The sequence below is a fragment of the Pelophylax lessonae genome, assembly GCF_965119305.1.
Source record: "Pelophylax lessonae genome assembly, chromosome: 5".
NCBI classification, from domain to species: domain Eukaryota; kingdom Metazoa; phylum Chordata; class Amphibia; order Anura; family Ranidae; genus Pelophylax; species Pelophylax lessonae.
Genome location: NC_138772.1, coordinates 217,123,696 through 217,140,035, shown reverse-complemented (window position 1 = coordinate 217,140,035; position 16,340 = coordinate 217,123,696). Strand labels below are relative to the sequence as shown.

The following is a 16,340-nucleotide window of genomic DNA, read 5'->3' as shown; positions in this document are numbered from 1 at the left end:
AAATCTATTGGTATAAAGACACCATTATTCGTTAGTTTACCACCACCGACCTAGCCTGGCTATAGCACCATAGACGTTTGGTTGTCAACACCTAACCTAAAACTGTGAACCTTAAATCATGAATGTTTAGTCAGATAAGGGCAACTTTACAATTTACCCATCTGAGGTTTTTTTTTATGTTATGTATGGATATTCCAATTTAAATTGACTATCAACATCTACAAAGTCAGGTGGTTTAGCCATTTCCCCAATTTACAAATAAAGTTTAAAGCTGTATTTGTTCAGTTAAAACAATATACACTAATATTTAAAACAATTTTATTGGGTAAGTTCACTTATATACAAAACTCACGTTTCTTTCTATATAGTATTTTTATGATTTTATGTCTTTAAAATTTTAGCAGTCAGGAATGCAACATAAATATATTAAGAATGATGAAGTTATAAACTTTTTTTTGTTTTATGCAAATGAAGACAAGCAGACCACAGCTGTGTCTGGACAAACTGAAACCTAGGGCAACATAATCGAAAAACATACAGGAATGAAAGTATTAAACAAAAGTTTATATTTATCAAGATATTTATCAATACGCGTCTAATAATACTAATAGTAAAATGATATTTACCATGGTGCTTACAGGTGCAGGATGCAGCATTTACCAGGCCCCCTCCTGGCATGCTTTGTCCAAAGCAAGGAGAATTGAATATATGCAGGAAAATAAATTCAATAAATCTACCAGCAGCTCAGCCTTCTTTCTGCTGCATCCAGGATGTCTGCGTGTGCAAACCAGGGTAGTAACTTTCTACTGCATTTTAACTGCTAGAAATAAATAATGAACTTCTCTTGTTCTGGAGAAGTGTGGTGGGAGGCAGGGACCAGAGAAAGTGTGAAGAGGAGGGATCAGCAAATGTTTTCTGAGGTTACCAGGCTGAAGTATTAGTGTATCTATGTACTATGTATTTCTTGTGCATGGTTTAATTTGACTGGGTTTTTGTTGATAGCAGTGTTAACAACAACATCTTCTTTTCTATAGGATGTTTCAGTCTCTCCCAAGTTGCACTCAGCAACAGGACTAAGGGAGCGAAACTATGCAGCTCTACTGGGGTTTGAGCAGGAGATGAGGACATTACCCTGGATATTTAGAAGGTAACTTAGCAACCTTTCCAGCTCACATACAAGATAGTCACAAATATATGTAAAATACTTGTACATGATAGTAAATGATACAAGTTAAAAACCACTGTAGGAACTACCTTTAGATGACTAATATATACATATATATATATATATATATTTTTTTTTTTTTTGTTTACATTTCAAAAATAAACTATTAACACTTCTGTTTCTGAAAGCTTTCTTAACCACTTCCGACTTTGACGACTTTGACTTTAAATACGGATCCGTCAGAAGCGGGAAAAATTATTCGGTCCATCTATGTCCCAGGCAGGAAGTCGAGTGAGGGCAAGGTGGCCCCCATTCAACTCTATGGCCTTGGAGGACCAGAGCAACGTCATATGTCGCTTCCTCCAGACAGCTCTAAAAAGGACCGTTTTTTTTTTTTCTTGCTGAAAAAAAAATTAATTAAATTTTTTTTTTTTTTGCTTTTAAGTGTCCATTCACACTGGTACAACTTGTCAGGCGACACTTGGTCAGCCTGACAAGTCGTGCACCATTGCTCCCACTGTGTAGTACAGGAGCCGTTCTAATAGGAGCGACACAAGTCGCTCAGACTTAGAAAAAGGGTCCTGTACTACTTCGGGGCGACCTGGAGGCGACTTGCCCCCTAAGTCGGAGTGACCTAATGTGAATGGGGACTAAGGGTAGATGCGAAATCTGAGGTCTTTTAGACCCCAGATCTCACATTAAAAAAGGACCTTTTTATAGATATATATATATATATATATTGTTTACATTCCTTGTAATAGGAATAAAAGTAATCAAACATTTTTTAAAGGGATAGTGTAAAAATTTAAAATTAAAAGTAAAATAAATAAGAAAAAAAAGAAAAACTTTAAATTCCCCCTTCCCTCCCAGCTTTGCGTGCAGAAGCGACGGCATACGCAGGTCGCACCCACATATGTAAACAGTGTTCAAACCACACATGTGAGGTATCACCGCGATCGTTGGAGTGAGAAAATTAATTCTAGCCCTAGACCTCCTCTGTAACTCTGAACTGGTAACCTCAGAAATGTTTAAAGCGTCACTTTTGGAGATTTTTAGGTGCCAATGTTTGTCGCCATTCCACGAGCGTGCACAATTTTGAAGCATGACATGTGGAGTATCTCTTTACTCCGCAAAACATTATCTTTCACATTATAGAAAAAAATTGGGCTAACTTTAATGATTGGGGGTTCCAAGTAATTTTCTACCAAAAACTACTGATTTTAACTTGTAAACAACAAGTGTCAGAAATAGGCCTGGTCCTAAAGTGGTTAATCTGCAGCATTTTTTCATACCTGCCTAAATATATATATAGTGCCTTGCAAAAGTATTCAGCCCCCTTGAACTTTGCAACCTTTTGCCACATTTCAGGCTTCAAACATAAAGATATAAAACTGTAATTTTTTGTGAAGAATCAACACAATCATGAAGTGGAACGAAATTTATTGGATATTTCAAACTTTTTTAACAAATAAAAAACTGGAAAAAATGGGCGTGCAAAATTATTCAGCCCCTTTACTTTCAGTGCAGCAAACTCTCTCCAGAAGTTCAGTGAGGATCTCTGAATGATCCAATGTTGACCTAAATGACTAATGATGAAAAAAAGAATCCACCTGTGTGTAATCAAGTCTCCGTATAAATGCACCTGCACTGTGATAGTCTCAGAGGTCCGTTTAAAGCGCAGAGAGGATCATGAAGAACAAGGAACACACCAGGCAGGTCCGAGATACTGTTGTGGAGAAGTTTAAAGCTGGATTTGGATACAAAAAGATTTCCCAAGCTTTAAACATCCCAAGGAGCACTGTGCAAGCGATAATATTGAAATGGAAGGAGTATCAGACCACTGCAAATCTACGAAGACCTGGCTGTCCCTCTAAACTTTCAGCTCAAGCTCAAGGAGAAGACTGATCAGAGATGCAGCCAAGAGGCCCATGATCACTCTGGATGAACTGCAGAGATCTACAGCTGAGGTGGGAGACTCTGTCCATAGGGCAACAATCAGTCGTATACTGCACAAATCTGGCCTTTATGGAAGAGTGACAAGAAGAAAGCCATTTCTTAAAGATATCCATAAAAAGTGTCGTTTAAAGTTTGCCACAAGCCACCTGGAAGACACACCAAACATGTGGAAGAAGGTGCTCTGGTCAGATGAAACCAAAATCAAACTTTTTGGCAACAGTGCAAAACGTTATGTTTGGCGTAAAAGCAACACAGCTCATCACCCTGAACACACCATCCCCACTGTCAAACATGGTGGTGGCAGCATCATGGTTTGGGCCTGCTTTTCTTCAGCTGTTTTGCAAGGAGGAATGGGCAAAAATTTCAGTCTCTCGATGTGCAAAACTGATAGAGACATACCCCAAGCGACTTACAGCTGTAATCGCAGCAAAAGGTGGCGCTACAAAGTATTAACTTAAGGGGGCTGAATAATTTTTCACGCCCAATTTTTCAGTTTTTTATTTGTTAAAAAGTTTGAAATATCCAATAAATTTCATTCCACTTTATGATTGTGTCTTGTTGTTGATTCTTCAAAAAAAAAATACAGTTTTATATCTTTATGTTTGAAGACTGAAATGTGGCAAAAGGTCAAAAAGTTCAAGGGGGCCGAATACTTTCGCAATGCACTGTGTGTGTATATATATATATATATATATATATATATATATATATACACACACACACACACACACACACACACATATATATACACACAGTACTGTGTTTTAGACAGGTGTGAAACAATGCTGCAGATAAAGAAAGCTTTCAGAAATAGGAGTGTTAATAGTTTCCGTTTAGCAATTAACAAAATGATTAAAAAGGTAAATGAACAGAAGGAAAATCCAAAGCAAATCAATATTTGGCGTGGCAACACTTTGCCTTCAAAGCAGCATCAATTCTTCTATGTATACTTGCACACAGTTTTTGAGCAACCTTGCCAGGTAGGTGGTTCCAAACATCTTGATGAACTAACCACAGATCTTCTGAGGAAGTAGGCTGCCTCAAATTCTTCTGTCTCTTCATGTAATCCTATACAAACTCAATGATGTTGAGATGAGGGCTCTGTGGGGGACAAACCATCACTTGCAGGACTCCTTGTTCTTCTTTACATGGAAGATAGTTCCTAATGCAATTGGCTGTATGTTTGGGGTCATTGTGCTGCTGCAGAATACCTTTGGGGCCAATCACATGCCTCCCTGATGGTAAGGCACGATGTATAAGTACCTGCCTGTATTTTTCAGCATTAAGGACACCATTATTACTGACCAAATCTCCCAACTCCATTTGCATAAATGCAGCCCCAAACTTGCAAGGAACCTCCACCATACTTCACTGTTGCCTGCAGAAGCCCATTATTATACCACTTTTCAACAAACTGCCTCCTTCTACAGCCAAATATTTCACATTTTGACTCATCCTGCTGCCTTTTTCTGCACCCAAGTTCCTATCCTCTCTTCCTTCCTTTTTTTATTTAGGCTTGTCTTCCATTTTAATTACAACAAGAGATCCTGAGATCTATAAAGAAGCCATAGTTGTCACACAGGTTGGACTTTAACCACTTGCCTACCGGGCACTTTCACCCCTTTCCTGCCCAGGCCAATTTTCAGCTTTCAGCGCTCTCACGCTTTGAATGACAATTGCGCGGTCATGCTACACTATACCCATATGAAATTTTTATCATTTTTTTCACACAAATAGAGCTTTCTATGGTGGTATTTAATCATCTCTGGGTTTTTTATTTCTTACAAAAAAAAAAAAGAAAAAAGACAGAAAATTTTGAAAAAATAAAAGTTTTTCTTATTTTCTGCGAGTAAATTTTGAAAATAAATAAATGTTTCTCCTTCACTGATGTGCGCTGATGAGGCGGCACTGATAGGCTGCACTGATGGGCACTGATGAGGTGGCACTTATGGGCACTGATGAGGAGGTACTAATATGCCGCACTGATGAGCACTGATAGGTGGCACTGATAGGCAGCACTGATGAGCACTGATAGGTGGCACTGCTGGGCACTGAGAGGTGGCACTGCTGGGCACTGAGAGGTGGCACTGCTGGGCGGCACTGCTGGACACTGATGGGTGGCACTGATGGACACTGACGGGTGGCACTGATGAGCACTGATGGGCGGCACTGATGAGCACTGATGGGCAGCGCCATCAGTGCCCACACTCTCCTGCTCCTTCTTCACACGCAGTCTCTGTGTGAGGAAGGAGAGCTGGCGATGAGAGATGAACTCATATGTTTACATATGAGATCATCTCTCATTGCATGGTCCGATCACGTGGTAAATAGCCGCTTTGATTGGCCAATCACCACGATCTGTGATTGGCTGTGTCCAAGGGACACGGCCTACACAGATTTTCCCCGATGCGCGCTCGTGGGGAGCCTGTTACTGGGAGGCCGTTTAAAGATGGCCTACCGGAAATTCGTACTTCGGCTATAGCGCGGACCGGAAGCGGTTAAATATGACTGCCATGTCTTCCTCGCATGTTGGATTCATAGGATTGGTAGCTTACATATTAAAGATAAGGATGTTTGTGCTTTCTTCTAAGCTCACAGGAAGTGATAGGAAGTTGCATTGGCAAAATCAACATGTATTTTCTGTAACTGATGAAAATGTTCTTAACCTGCAAAAAAGAAAAACCAAAGAAGCCACAACATCTATGGATTGGTAAGCTGCAGTAAATTACATTTTTGTTTTAAGATTTAGGGTACATTTGAAAGTATAGATTTGTAAAAGCAGTAAAAAAAAAAACCAAAAACAAAAAAAAACAGTGGATCTCCCCACCACTTCACCGGCGTAAGACAAATAATCAGTCTCTTTCATACAAGAAACAGGAACAGTCTTACCATTCCAAGCGGTGTGGTTTGCACCTTGCATGTGTCGCTGCAGGAACCATTCCTCTGAGGCCCTTTTCCTGGTGTATTTCCCCATGCGGTCACAGGGTGAAACAACAGATGCCCTCCTAGGCCTCACAGACTCTTGGATATTATAGTTCTCTCCACTGGAACTCCACCATTCAGATGACACTTCGTCCCTTGTTGCCATGGGAGACCGCACTCTCCCTACAGACCTTCTCCAACATTCTCCCACTGGCTGTAACAGTTCCTCCTGAGCCCACCAGCTAGGAATCTCATCCGGATCACTCCATCATAGGTCTCACGATTGGCCTTGACTTTGTTGCTATGGGCAACAACATTCAACTTTGCAGATGCCCCCACATGGCTATAGGGTGACATTGCGGCTTTCTTGGACTCTCCAACATCCACTGCAGGCCAAACAGGTTTCCTATTGCCAGTGGTAACAGCAGACACTTTTGCACAAACATCTTCACTGTAGCTCCTCCTTTTTGCAAACAGACTTTCCCCGGTTGCTATGGGAGACCACATTCTTCCTGCAGTCAGGAAAACACAGTTCCTTAAAAACTGGGTGTACTGTCTCCTTAAGGCTGAGACAACACACAACTCTTTGCTCACACAGCAATAGCAATACAGACAGTCTCTGACACTCACGGTTTCTGGCATGCGAGGATCTGGACTACCGGCATCTGTGCCCATAGCATTCCTCCACCAATTGTAACGTTTCGGGGCGATTCAACTCAAGTGGTGCATGCAATTTGAAGTAGTGCCAGTCTAGACTGTATTTTTAAGGGCACGGTAACCCACTTTTATTTAACCACTTTACCACCGGAGGATTTTCCTGCTTTACGTCCAGGCAACTTGGCACTGCGCAATTTTAACTGACAATTGCGTGGTCATGCAACCCTGTACCCAAACAAAATTTACGTCCTTTTTTTCCCACAAACAGAGCTTCCTTTTGGTGGTATTTGATCACCTCTGCGCTTTTCATTTTTTCTGATATTAATAACAAAAATCGAAAATTTTGCGAAAAAATTGACATTTTCTACTTTCACAGTTAAAAAATATCCAATATATTCAATTTTTGTCATATATTTAGGCCAAAATATATTTAGCTACATGTCTTTGACAAAAAAATCCTCAATGAGTGTATTTTTAACCGCTTTGAGACTGGAAGATTTTACCCCATTCCTGACCATGCTAGATTTTGCGATTCTGCACTGCGTTAATTTAATGGACAATTGCGCAGTCATGCCACGCTGTACCCAAATTAAATGTATGTCATTTTTTTCCCCACAAATAGAGCTTTCTTTTGGTGGTATTTGATCACCTGTGCGATTTTTAATTTTTGAAAAAAAGAGCGACACTTTTAAAAAAAACAACAATATTTTTTAAATTCTGATATATAACATTCCCAAAAAAAATTTAAAAATCTAAATTTTTTAACATTTTAGGCCAATTTGTTTTCTGCTACATATTTTTGGTAAAAAAAAATCACAATAAGCGTATTTTGATTGGTTTCCGCAAAAGTTATCGCGTTTACTAACTACGGGAAAGATTTGTCATTTTTATTGTTTATTTTTTTACTAGTAATGGCGGCGATCTGCGATTTTTTTTTTGCGGGACTGCGACATTGTGGCGGACAGATCGGACCCCTATCTGACATTTTTTACACTTTTGGGGGTACCAGTGACATTACTACAGTAATCAGTGCTATAAATATGCACTGTTACTGTAATAATGACACTGGCAGGGAAGGGGGTAACTTTATTGGTGATTGAGGGGTTAAATGTATGCCTCATGCTTACTGACGTGTGTGTGGGGGAGGGGATTGTGTGACACAGACACAGATCGCAGGTTCAGCTATGCTGAATCCTGTAATCTGTGACTGTCTGTCACATAGATCTGCCCACTTTGTTTACACAAGTGGGCGGATTTCCACACTCAATCCCAGACGATCGAGGAAGAGCGGCGCCGCTCCTCCCCTGGCCCGACTCCCGCTGTGTCTGAATGCAGCGGGAGCGAGCCTCCGGCGGCCGAGAGGGGGCGTTGTAGGTCTACGTCGCTGGACGATAACGAGCCACTTTGCTGCAGTTCCCTCAACGTGAGCGGTCGGCAAGTGGTTAAAGGCATAAAGCAAGTTCACAAAACAGCAATTTTCCCTCGCAGGGGTTCCACCATTACTGTATATTTGTTAAATTCAGCCTCCTGGCTTACTCCACATGCCACACGGCTGCTTCGGCCTCACGCCTTGGCCTAAGGTCTGATCCTCAGACCAACACAAGTATCCTTTGGTTAAGCTCCCTTGTAGCTTCCTTGGGATCAGCTTCCTACTGTGCTGTTATGGAATACATCTGCCTCCTGCAGACCTGTAAGCTCTGGCTGCCAACTGCGGCCTCTCTCTCTCTCAGGGAAGGTGGGAGTCCTCCTGACTCCCATACACAGACCTCGTGCCTGTTGGTTGGAGTTCTCCTAAATCATCGGGAGCAGCTGTCTCCAACTGGGAGCTCTGAGTGCTAACCCTGGGAATAATATGAACCCAGCTCACAGGTGTGCAATCAGCAGGCCTGTCATAAGAAAAACCAGGTGTAGATTGCTAACGCACACAGTGACCCGGGGTCGCCTCTCTACACAAACAATAAAAAATTTATTTTTTTTTTTTTTGCAAAATTGTTGGTATTTTTTCATTTATTTAGCAAAAAAAAGTAAATAAATAAATAAACCCAGTGGTGATGAAATACCACCAAAAGAAAGCTCTTTTTGGAAAAAAAAAAACAAATTATAAAAATGTCATATGGGTACAGTGTACCATGACCATGCAACTGTCATTTAAAGTGTGACAGCGCTGAAAGCTGAAAATTGGCCCGGGCAGAAAGGGGGTAAAAGTGCTCAATCAATGGTTAAATCATAGCACTGGCAAACTGCCAAGATTTTGCTCTCCCCAGAAAATAAAGCATTGAATCATAATTTCAAAGCCTCTGTTGTCAATGTTGAAGATACATTTCTCCACAATGCCTATATCTACAGAGGTGACCAAAGGCCCGTACACACAATAAGAAAATCTAAAGGAAAAATTTCGTCCGACGACCGATCTGCCGATTTTCGGATTGTTAGTATGGTGCTTTCGACAGCCGACTCTGACTTTTCGGCCGAAAAAATCATGATGTGCAGGCTATATAATTTTTATCGTCCGTCAACACAACGTCAAATTTTCGTCTCATTAGTACAGTTTTCGACTGAAAAAAATCTTAAGAGCAAGACTAGGCATGCTCAGAGAGAAAGAACACATATAAAGCAATCCAACACATGACATCACTTCTGAAGTAGAATTCTGTTGTACGGGAAAATTCGTATGAAAATAACATCTTCACTTTCCACATCAGACTAGCATGCCACAAAAAACAGACGACAGATCGTTCGATAATCTGATCGTGTGTACGGGGCTTTAGGGCTTGTTTTTAGATCTAAAGCATAGGTATAATTTTATAGAATAGTGACAATAGTCCAATGTAAAATAAAAAATAAATGCTATGTGTATAATTCATACCTGACTGATCGCTGTGTAAGCTGCAAATCATTGTACAGTGATAGCAGCAGTCTTCCGTGCAGGTCCAGTTTTGAGCAGCTGCCTTTCTGCATAGTAACCACAGGTGGGTCTTCCACTTGGCACTGTGGCAATTCATATAAAATCTTGTATTTTTTTTTTTTTTAAAGAAAACAAAGCATTCTCTAATTAGAAAAGGTGGAAAGGCAGGGCGTTGATGTCACAATCGTAACATTTTCAGTTTACACAGGGATTGATCAGGTATGACATATAGATATTTGCATGGGTCCCAGCTGGACCAATGTAGCTATGCTTTAAAATGCATACCTAAACTTCATCTTTAAGTGCTTTTACTGCTTGTACAGAATATGTAAATTCTACAGTGTGCATAGATTAGGGCACAGGTTTTTTTCAAATAATATTATGCAACATTGCATATTTATCTGGCTAAAAATATAAAATAATATATTGTTTTCAAAATAGTTTTTTTGTAGCCCTGACCATAATATATATAAAAAGAAAATGTACACCAAAACCGCAATATACTTCTCTAACCAGTGTTTGCCTAACCTGTCCTCAAATCCAAGATCATGTTTATGGATGTCCCTTTAGATAGGCAAGAGACTCATCTACCAGTAGAAGGAAAGCTGCTGGGGAACTCCAACCATCATTGTTAGGATCGCCTTTGCTTCTGTGCACATGTACAGCTAATTTATTCATTCAAAGAGAGACACATTACAGCCGTTGATTATATCAGGGCTGGTTGTTTACACTGTATCAACTTCAGTACAACATTGTTTTTTTTGTTTTTCCACTCTTCATCACACCACTGACAAGCCAGTTCTTCCTACACATATACTACTTTACAGCTGAAGTTTAATTAAAACTTTTTTTCTGGGATAGAGGTTCACTAACATAACTTACTTCTAATGAAGTATAATCCGAGCCCTACAGATTGCTCCTAGTGTAGAAATGTTCCTATGGAGAGGTTAAAGCGGTTGTATCCCGCTTTTTTACACTTTTACCTACAGGTAAGCCTATAATAAGGCTTACCTGTAGGTACAAATAATATCTCCTAAACCGGCACGGTTTAGGAGATATTTACAGTGCATGCAGCCGCTCGCGCGAGCGGCGCATGCGCTCTGAAGGTCCGGGGGGACCTTCAATTAACTTGCCGGGAGCTTGCCGGAAAAATCACTCCCGCGCGCATGCGCGGGAGTGACGTCATCGCGGCTCCGGCCAATCAGCGCGCTGGAGCCGTCTCTTCCGGCCAATCAGCGTGCCGGAGCCGCCGAACCCGGAAGAGACGACGAGGGATCATGGCAGCGCCCGCATCGATGTCCGGGGGTCCGTGTCGGGGCTTCGTTTTAAGGTAAGTTAAACATAATGGGCTAGTATGCGATGCATACTAGCTCATTATGCCTTTGTCTTGCAGGTTTTTTTTTTTTACAGGGTTTACAACCGCTTTAACTTTCTTTCTCTAACATTGAAGTACATAAAAAAAAGTCCCGATAGCTGTCCTCTCTTTTATGTCCTCTCCTCCTTTAGGAAAAGTCCTTACAGGCAGTCCCTGAGTTACAAACATCTGACTTACATACGACTCATACTTACAGATAGTGATGAGCCGAACACCCCCCCCCCGGTTTGGTTCGCACCAGAACACCGCGGACAGAGGAAAAGTTTGTTCGAACAAACAAACCCCATTGAAGTCTTTGGGTCTAGAACCTCGAAAATCAAACGGCCTCATTTTGAAGGCTTAAATGCAAGTTATTGCCCCAAAAAAGTGTATGGAGGTCCGGGTCCTGACCTGGGGAACATGTAGCAATGGAAAAAACGTTTTTAAAAACTATCGTTTTTAAAGAAGCACAGTTTTACTGATTTTAATGAGGCTTGAAGTGAAACTATAAAAATGAAAAATTCCTTCAAATATCGTGCCTGGGGGGTCCCCTGAATGTGCCTGTAAAGTAGTGCATCTCTACGATGTATGTAGCCTGCTGCAGCTATACTGACATTTCTAAAGCAAAAAATGTCATATATATATACAAATTTCAAATCCCATGTACTTGTCATACGGGTGCAGAAAAATTGGGCCTTGCTTGTTGATGGTGCCTGAACACCGTAACCCCTCGCAGTTACTCTTGCTGGGTGCAGTAACGGACCCTGCTGCTAACAAATCCATACAAATATGAAATCGCATGTACTTGTCATACAGGTGCCAAAAATTAGGCCTTTGGTGTTGCTGGTGCCTGAACACCGTAACCAACCCCTCACAGTTACTCTTGCTGGTATGCAGGAATGGGACCTGCTGGTAAGAATACCATACAAATTTGAAATCGCATGTGCTATACAAGTGCCAAAAATTGGGCCTTTGTGGAAGGTGGTGCCTGAACACCGTAACCAAGGCCTCGCAGTTACTCTTGCTTGGTGCAGGAATGGGACCTGCTGGTAAGAATTCCATGCACATTTGAAATCGCATGTGCTATACAAGTGCCAAAAATTGAGCCTTTGTGGAATGTGGTGCCTGAACACCGTAACCAAGGCCTCGCAGTTACTCTTGCTTGGTGCAGGAATGGGACCTGCTGGTGAGAATGCCATGCATATTTGAAATCACATGTGCTATACAAGTGCCAAAAATTGGGCCTTTGCCGTATGTGGTGCCTGAACACCGTAACCAAGGCCTCGTAGTTAATCTTGCTTGGTGCAGGAATGGACCTGCTGGTGAGAATGCCATGCAATGTTTCTTTTTTTTTTTTTTATCAAGAAAGACTTTATTAAACATTCACATAAAAAACATAACAGTAACAGAGTCCAAGACCGATTCACCCCCTCATTGCTTACAAATAATACAGACGTCAATTCCCTCCAACACCCAATCGGCAATTACACATAATACCAATAATTAATACCTCTCCCCCTTTTTTTTTTTATATTTTTTGCCGCGTCAAATAACAACCTGCAGTGTCTAGACCCACCAGTCCTCATCCTCCATACTGGTTATCAACATCCTCTTACACTTAGGTTTTCTCCTACATTTGCCCACCACCCACCAGCAGACTATCTAATACCAGAATTTGCCATGCAAATTTGAAATCGCATGTGCTATACAAGTGCCAAAAATTAGGCCTTTGTGGAGGGTGGTGCCTGAACACCGTAACCAGTGCCTCGCAGTTACTCTTGCTTGGTGCAGGAATGGGACCTGCTGGTAAGAATGCCATGCAAATTTGAAATCGCATGTGCTATACAAGTGCCAAAAATTGGACCTTTGTGGAAGGTAGTGCCTGAACACCGTAACCAAGGCCTCGTAGTTACTCTTGCTTGGTGCAGGAATGGGACCTGCTGGTAAGAATGCCATGCAAATTTGAAATCGCATGTGCTATACAAGTGCCAAAAATTGGGCCTTTGTGGAAGGTAGTGCCTGAACACCGTAACCAAGGCCTCGTAGTTACTCTTGCTTGGTGCAGGAATGGGACCTGCTGGTAAGAATTCCATGCAAATTTGAAATCACATGTGCTATACAAGTGCCAAAAATTGGGCCTTTGTGGAAGGTGGTGCCCGAACACCGTAACCAAGGCCTCGTAGTTACTCTTGCTTGGTGCAGGAATGGGACCTGCTGGTAAGAATGCCATGCAAATCTAAAATCGCATATGCTATACAAAGTGCCAAAAATTGGGCCTTTGCCGTATTTGGTGCCTGAACACCGTAACCAAGGCCTCGTAGTTACTCTTGCTTGGTGCAGGAATGGGACCTGCTGGTGAGAATGCCATGCAAATTTGAAATCGCATGTGCTATACAAGTGCCAAAAATTAGGCCTTTGCCGTATATGGTGCCTGAACACCATAACCAAGGCCTTGTAGCTACTCTTGCTTGGTGCAGGAATGGGACCTGCTGGTAAGAATTCCATGCAAATTTGAAATCGCATGTGCAATACAAGTACCAAAAATTGGGCATTTGCCGTATGTGGTGCCTGAACACCGTAACCAAGGCCTCGCAGTTACTCTTGCTTGGTGCAGGAATGGGACCTGCTGGTAAGAATGCCATGCAAATTTGAAATCGCATGTGCTATACAAGTGCCAAAAAATTGGGCTTTTGCCGTATGTGGTGCCTGAACACCGTAACCTAGGCCTCGCAGTTACTCTTGCTTGGTGCAGGAATGGGACCTGCTGGTAAGAATGCCATGCAAATTTGAAATCGCATGTGCTATACAAGTGCCAAAAATTAGGCCTTTACCGTATATGGTGCCTGAACACCATAAACAAGGCCTTGTAGTTACTCTTGCTTGGTGCAGGAATGGGACCTGCTGGTAAGAATTCCATGCAAATTTGAAATCGCATGTGCTATACAAGTACCAAAAATTGGGCCTTTGCCGTATGTGGTGCCTGAACAACGTAACCAAGGCCTCGCAGTTACTCTTGCTTGGTGCAGGAATGGGACCTGCTGGTAAGAATGCCATGCAAATTTGAAATCGCATGTGCTATACAAGTGCCAAAAATTGGGTCTTTGTGGAAGGTGGTGCCTGAACACTGTAACTAAGGCCTCTCAGTTACTCTTGCTTGGTGCAGGAATGGGACCTGCTGGTAAGAATTCCAAGCAAATTTGAAATCGCATGTGCTATACAAGTGCCAAAAATTGGGCCTTTGTGGCAGGTGGTGCCTGAACACCATAACCAAGGCCTCACAGTTACTCTTGCTTGGTGCAGGAATGGGACCTGCTGGTAAGAATTCCAAGCAAATTTGGAATCGCTTGTGCTATACAAGTGCCAAAAATTGGGCCTTTGTGGAAGGTGGTGCCTGAACACCGTAACACCTTACAGTTAGCAGGGCACAGGGACAGGGACTGCTGTTAAAAGTGACAGACGACATTTAAATTGTATGCACCTGTCATGCAAGTGCTGAAAAATTAGGCCTTGGGGGTTGGTAGTGACCTAAACCAAAAACATTGTTGGAAGCTAGCAGAATCAAGGTAGAATAATAGGATAGGCAGCATATGCAGTCTTTAAGGGATGGCATACCCCTAGCAAATTAAATCTGTTACATCAGCATGAGGGGCCTGATAGCTCTTGTTGATCCAGGACTGGTTCATTTTGATGAAAGTAAGCTGATCAACAGAGTCTGTGGACAGACGCACTCTTTTGTCTGTTACAAAACCTCCAGCGGCACTGAACGTCTGTTCGGAAAGCACGCTGGAAGCAGGACAGGCCAGTAGCTCCATTGCATATTGAGCAAGTTCTGGCCAGTGGTCCATCCTCAAGACCCAGTAAGCCAGTGGATGGGCAGCTGGAAAGGTCTCCAAGTCTGCTCTTCCGCCTAGATAATCATGAACCATATGATGGAGACGCTGGAGATGGTTGCTTAAACCTAACAGCCCTGGGTGCTGCTGAGGAGAAAAGAACTGTTTAAAGGCATCGGTCAGTCGGCCGCCTTCTCCTTTCGCTGAACGATGCCTCAGAAACACGTCTGGAGAATGTTGACCTCCCAGTGTTTGGAAAGGCGGTACACGATTTTTTTTTCAAGGCCTCATTCTCCTCCTCCTCTACCTCCTGTGTGTTTTGTGCCCCTGCAGGAATGATATCTGCATAAAGTGGGCCTTGTGAGGAAAGGAAGTCCTCCTCTTCCTGCCGCTGTTCTGCCTCAAGTGCCCTGTCCATGATTCCATGCAGTGTGTGCTCCAGCAGGTAGACTAGCGGGAAAGTGTCACTGATGCATGCATCGTCCTGGCTCACCATCTGAGTGGTCTCCTCAAATGGTGACAGGACGATGCATGCATCCTTAATCAAACGCCACTGGCGTGGCGAAAAAAAGCCAAGCTCCCCTGACCCTGTCCTTGCGCCATACTCATACATGTACTCATTGATGGCCCTCTGCTGCGTGTGCAAACGCTGCAGCATTGCCAACGTTGAGTTCCACCTGGTGGGCATGTCACAAATGAGGCAGTTGTTGGGCAGGTTGAATTCCCGTTGAATGTCAGATAAGCGAGCACTGGCATTGAACGAACGGCGGAAATGGCCACAGACTTTCCTGGCCTGCCTCAGGAGATCTTGGAAGCCCGGGTATCTGCTCAAGAAACACTGCACCACCAGATTCAGAACATGTGCCAAGCGTGGAACATGTGTCACGTGTCCCTGTCGGAGGGCGGAGAGAAGGTTGGTGCCATTATCGCATACAACCATTCCTGGTTCAAGATCTCATAGTGATCTCTGAGCCTGCCCTTGCAGAGCTGACAGAATCTCTGCGCTGGTGTGACTCCTGTGTGACAGGCCAACTGAAGCTTGCATAGTCCCTTGAATGCTTAGGGAGCACTGCTGCTGCAGAGGAGAATTGCGCAGAAGAGGACATGGAGGAAGAGGAGGAGGTGGTGGTGGAGTAGCTAGATGTGACAGAACCAGCACCAGCTTTATGGAGGCGTGGTGGCAAAACAAGCTGCAAGACCGAACCCTGTCCTGCATCCTTCCCAGCTGCCACCAGAGTTACCCAGTGTGCCGTAAAAGAAATGTAACATCCCTGTCCATGCCTGCTGGACCAAGAGTCAGCAGTAATGTGCACCTTCCTGCTGACCGCTTTGTTCAACGAGGCCAAAACACTACCTTCCACATGACGGTAGAGAGCCGGACACACCTTACGTGAAAAGTAATGCCTTTTTGGGACCTGCCGCTGTGGTGCAGCACATTCCACAAATTCGCAAAAGGGAGCTGAGTCTACCAGCTGAAAAGGCAGCAACTATAATGCTAGCAATTTGGCCAAGCTAGCATTAAGACACTGAGCATGTGGATGGCTGGGACAG

General features: G+C 42.9%; 1 protein-coding gene across 3 annotated transcripts in view; it reads right to left on the bottom strand.

Annotated features, from left to right (window-relative positions):
* The window catches only part of DCLK3 (doublecortin like kinase 3), an 82,267-nt gene extending 81,467 nt beyond the window's left edge, over positions 1-800 (bottom strand). For all 3 annotated transcript variants that reach the window (XM_082259494.1, XM_082259493.1, XM_082259495.1), the window contains exon 1: positions 627-800. In XM_082259494.1, coding sequence (XP_082115620.1) covers positions 627-678 — 52 coding nt within the window. In that variant the 5' untranslated portion in view covers positions 679-800. The remainder of the gene's footprint in view (positions 1-626) is intronic.
* Between the last annotated feature and the right edge of the window lie 15,540 nt (positions 801-16,340).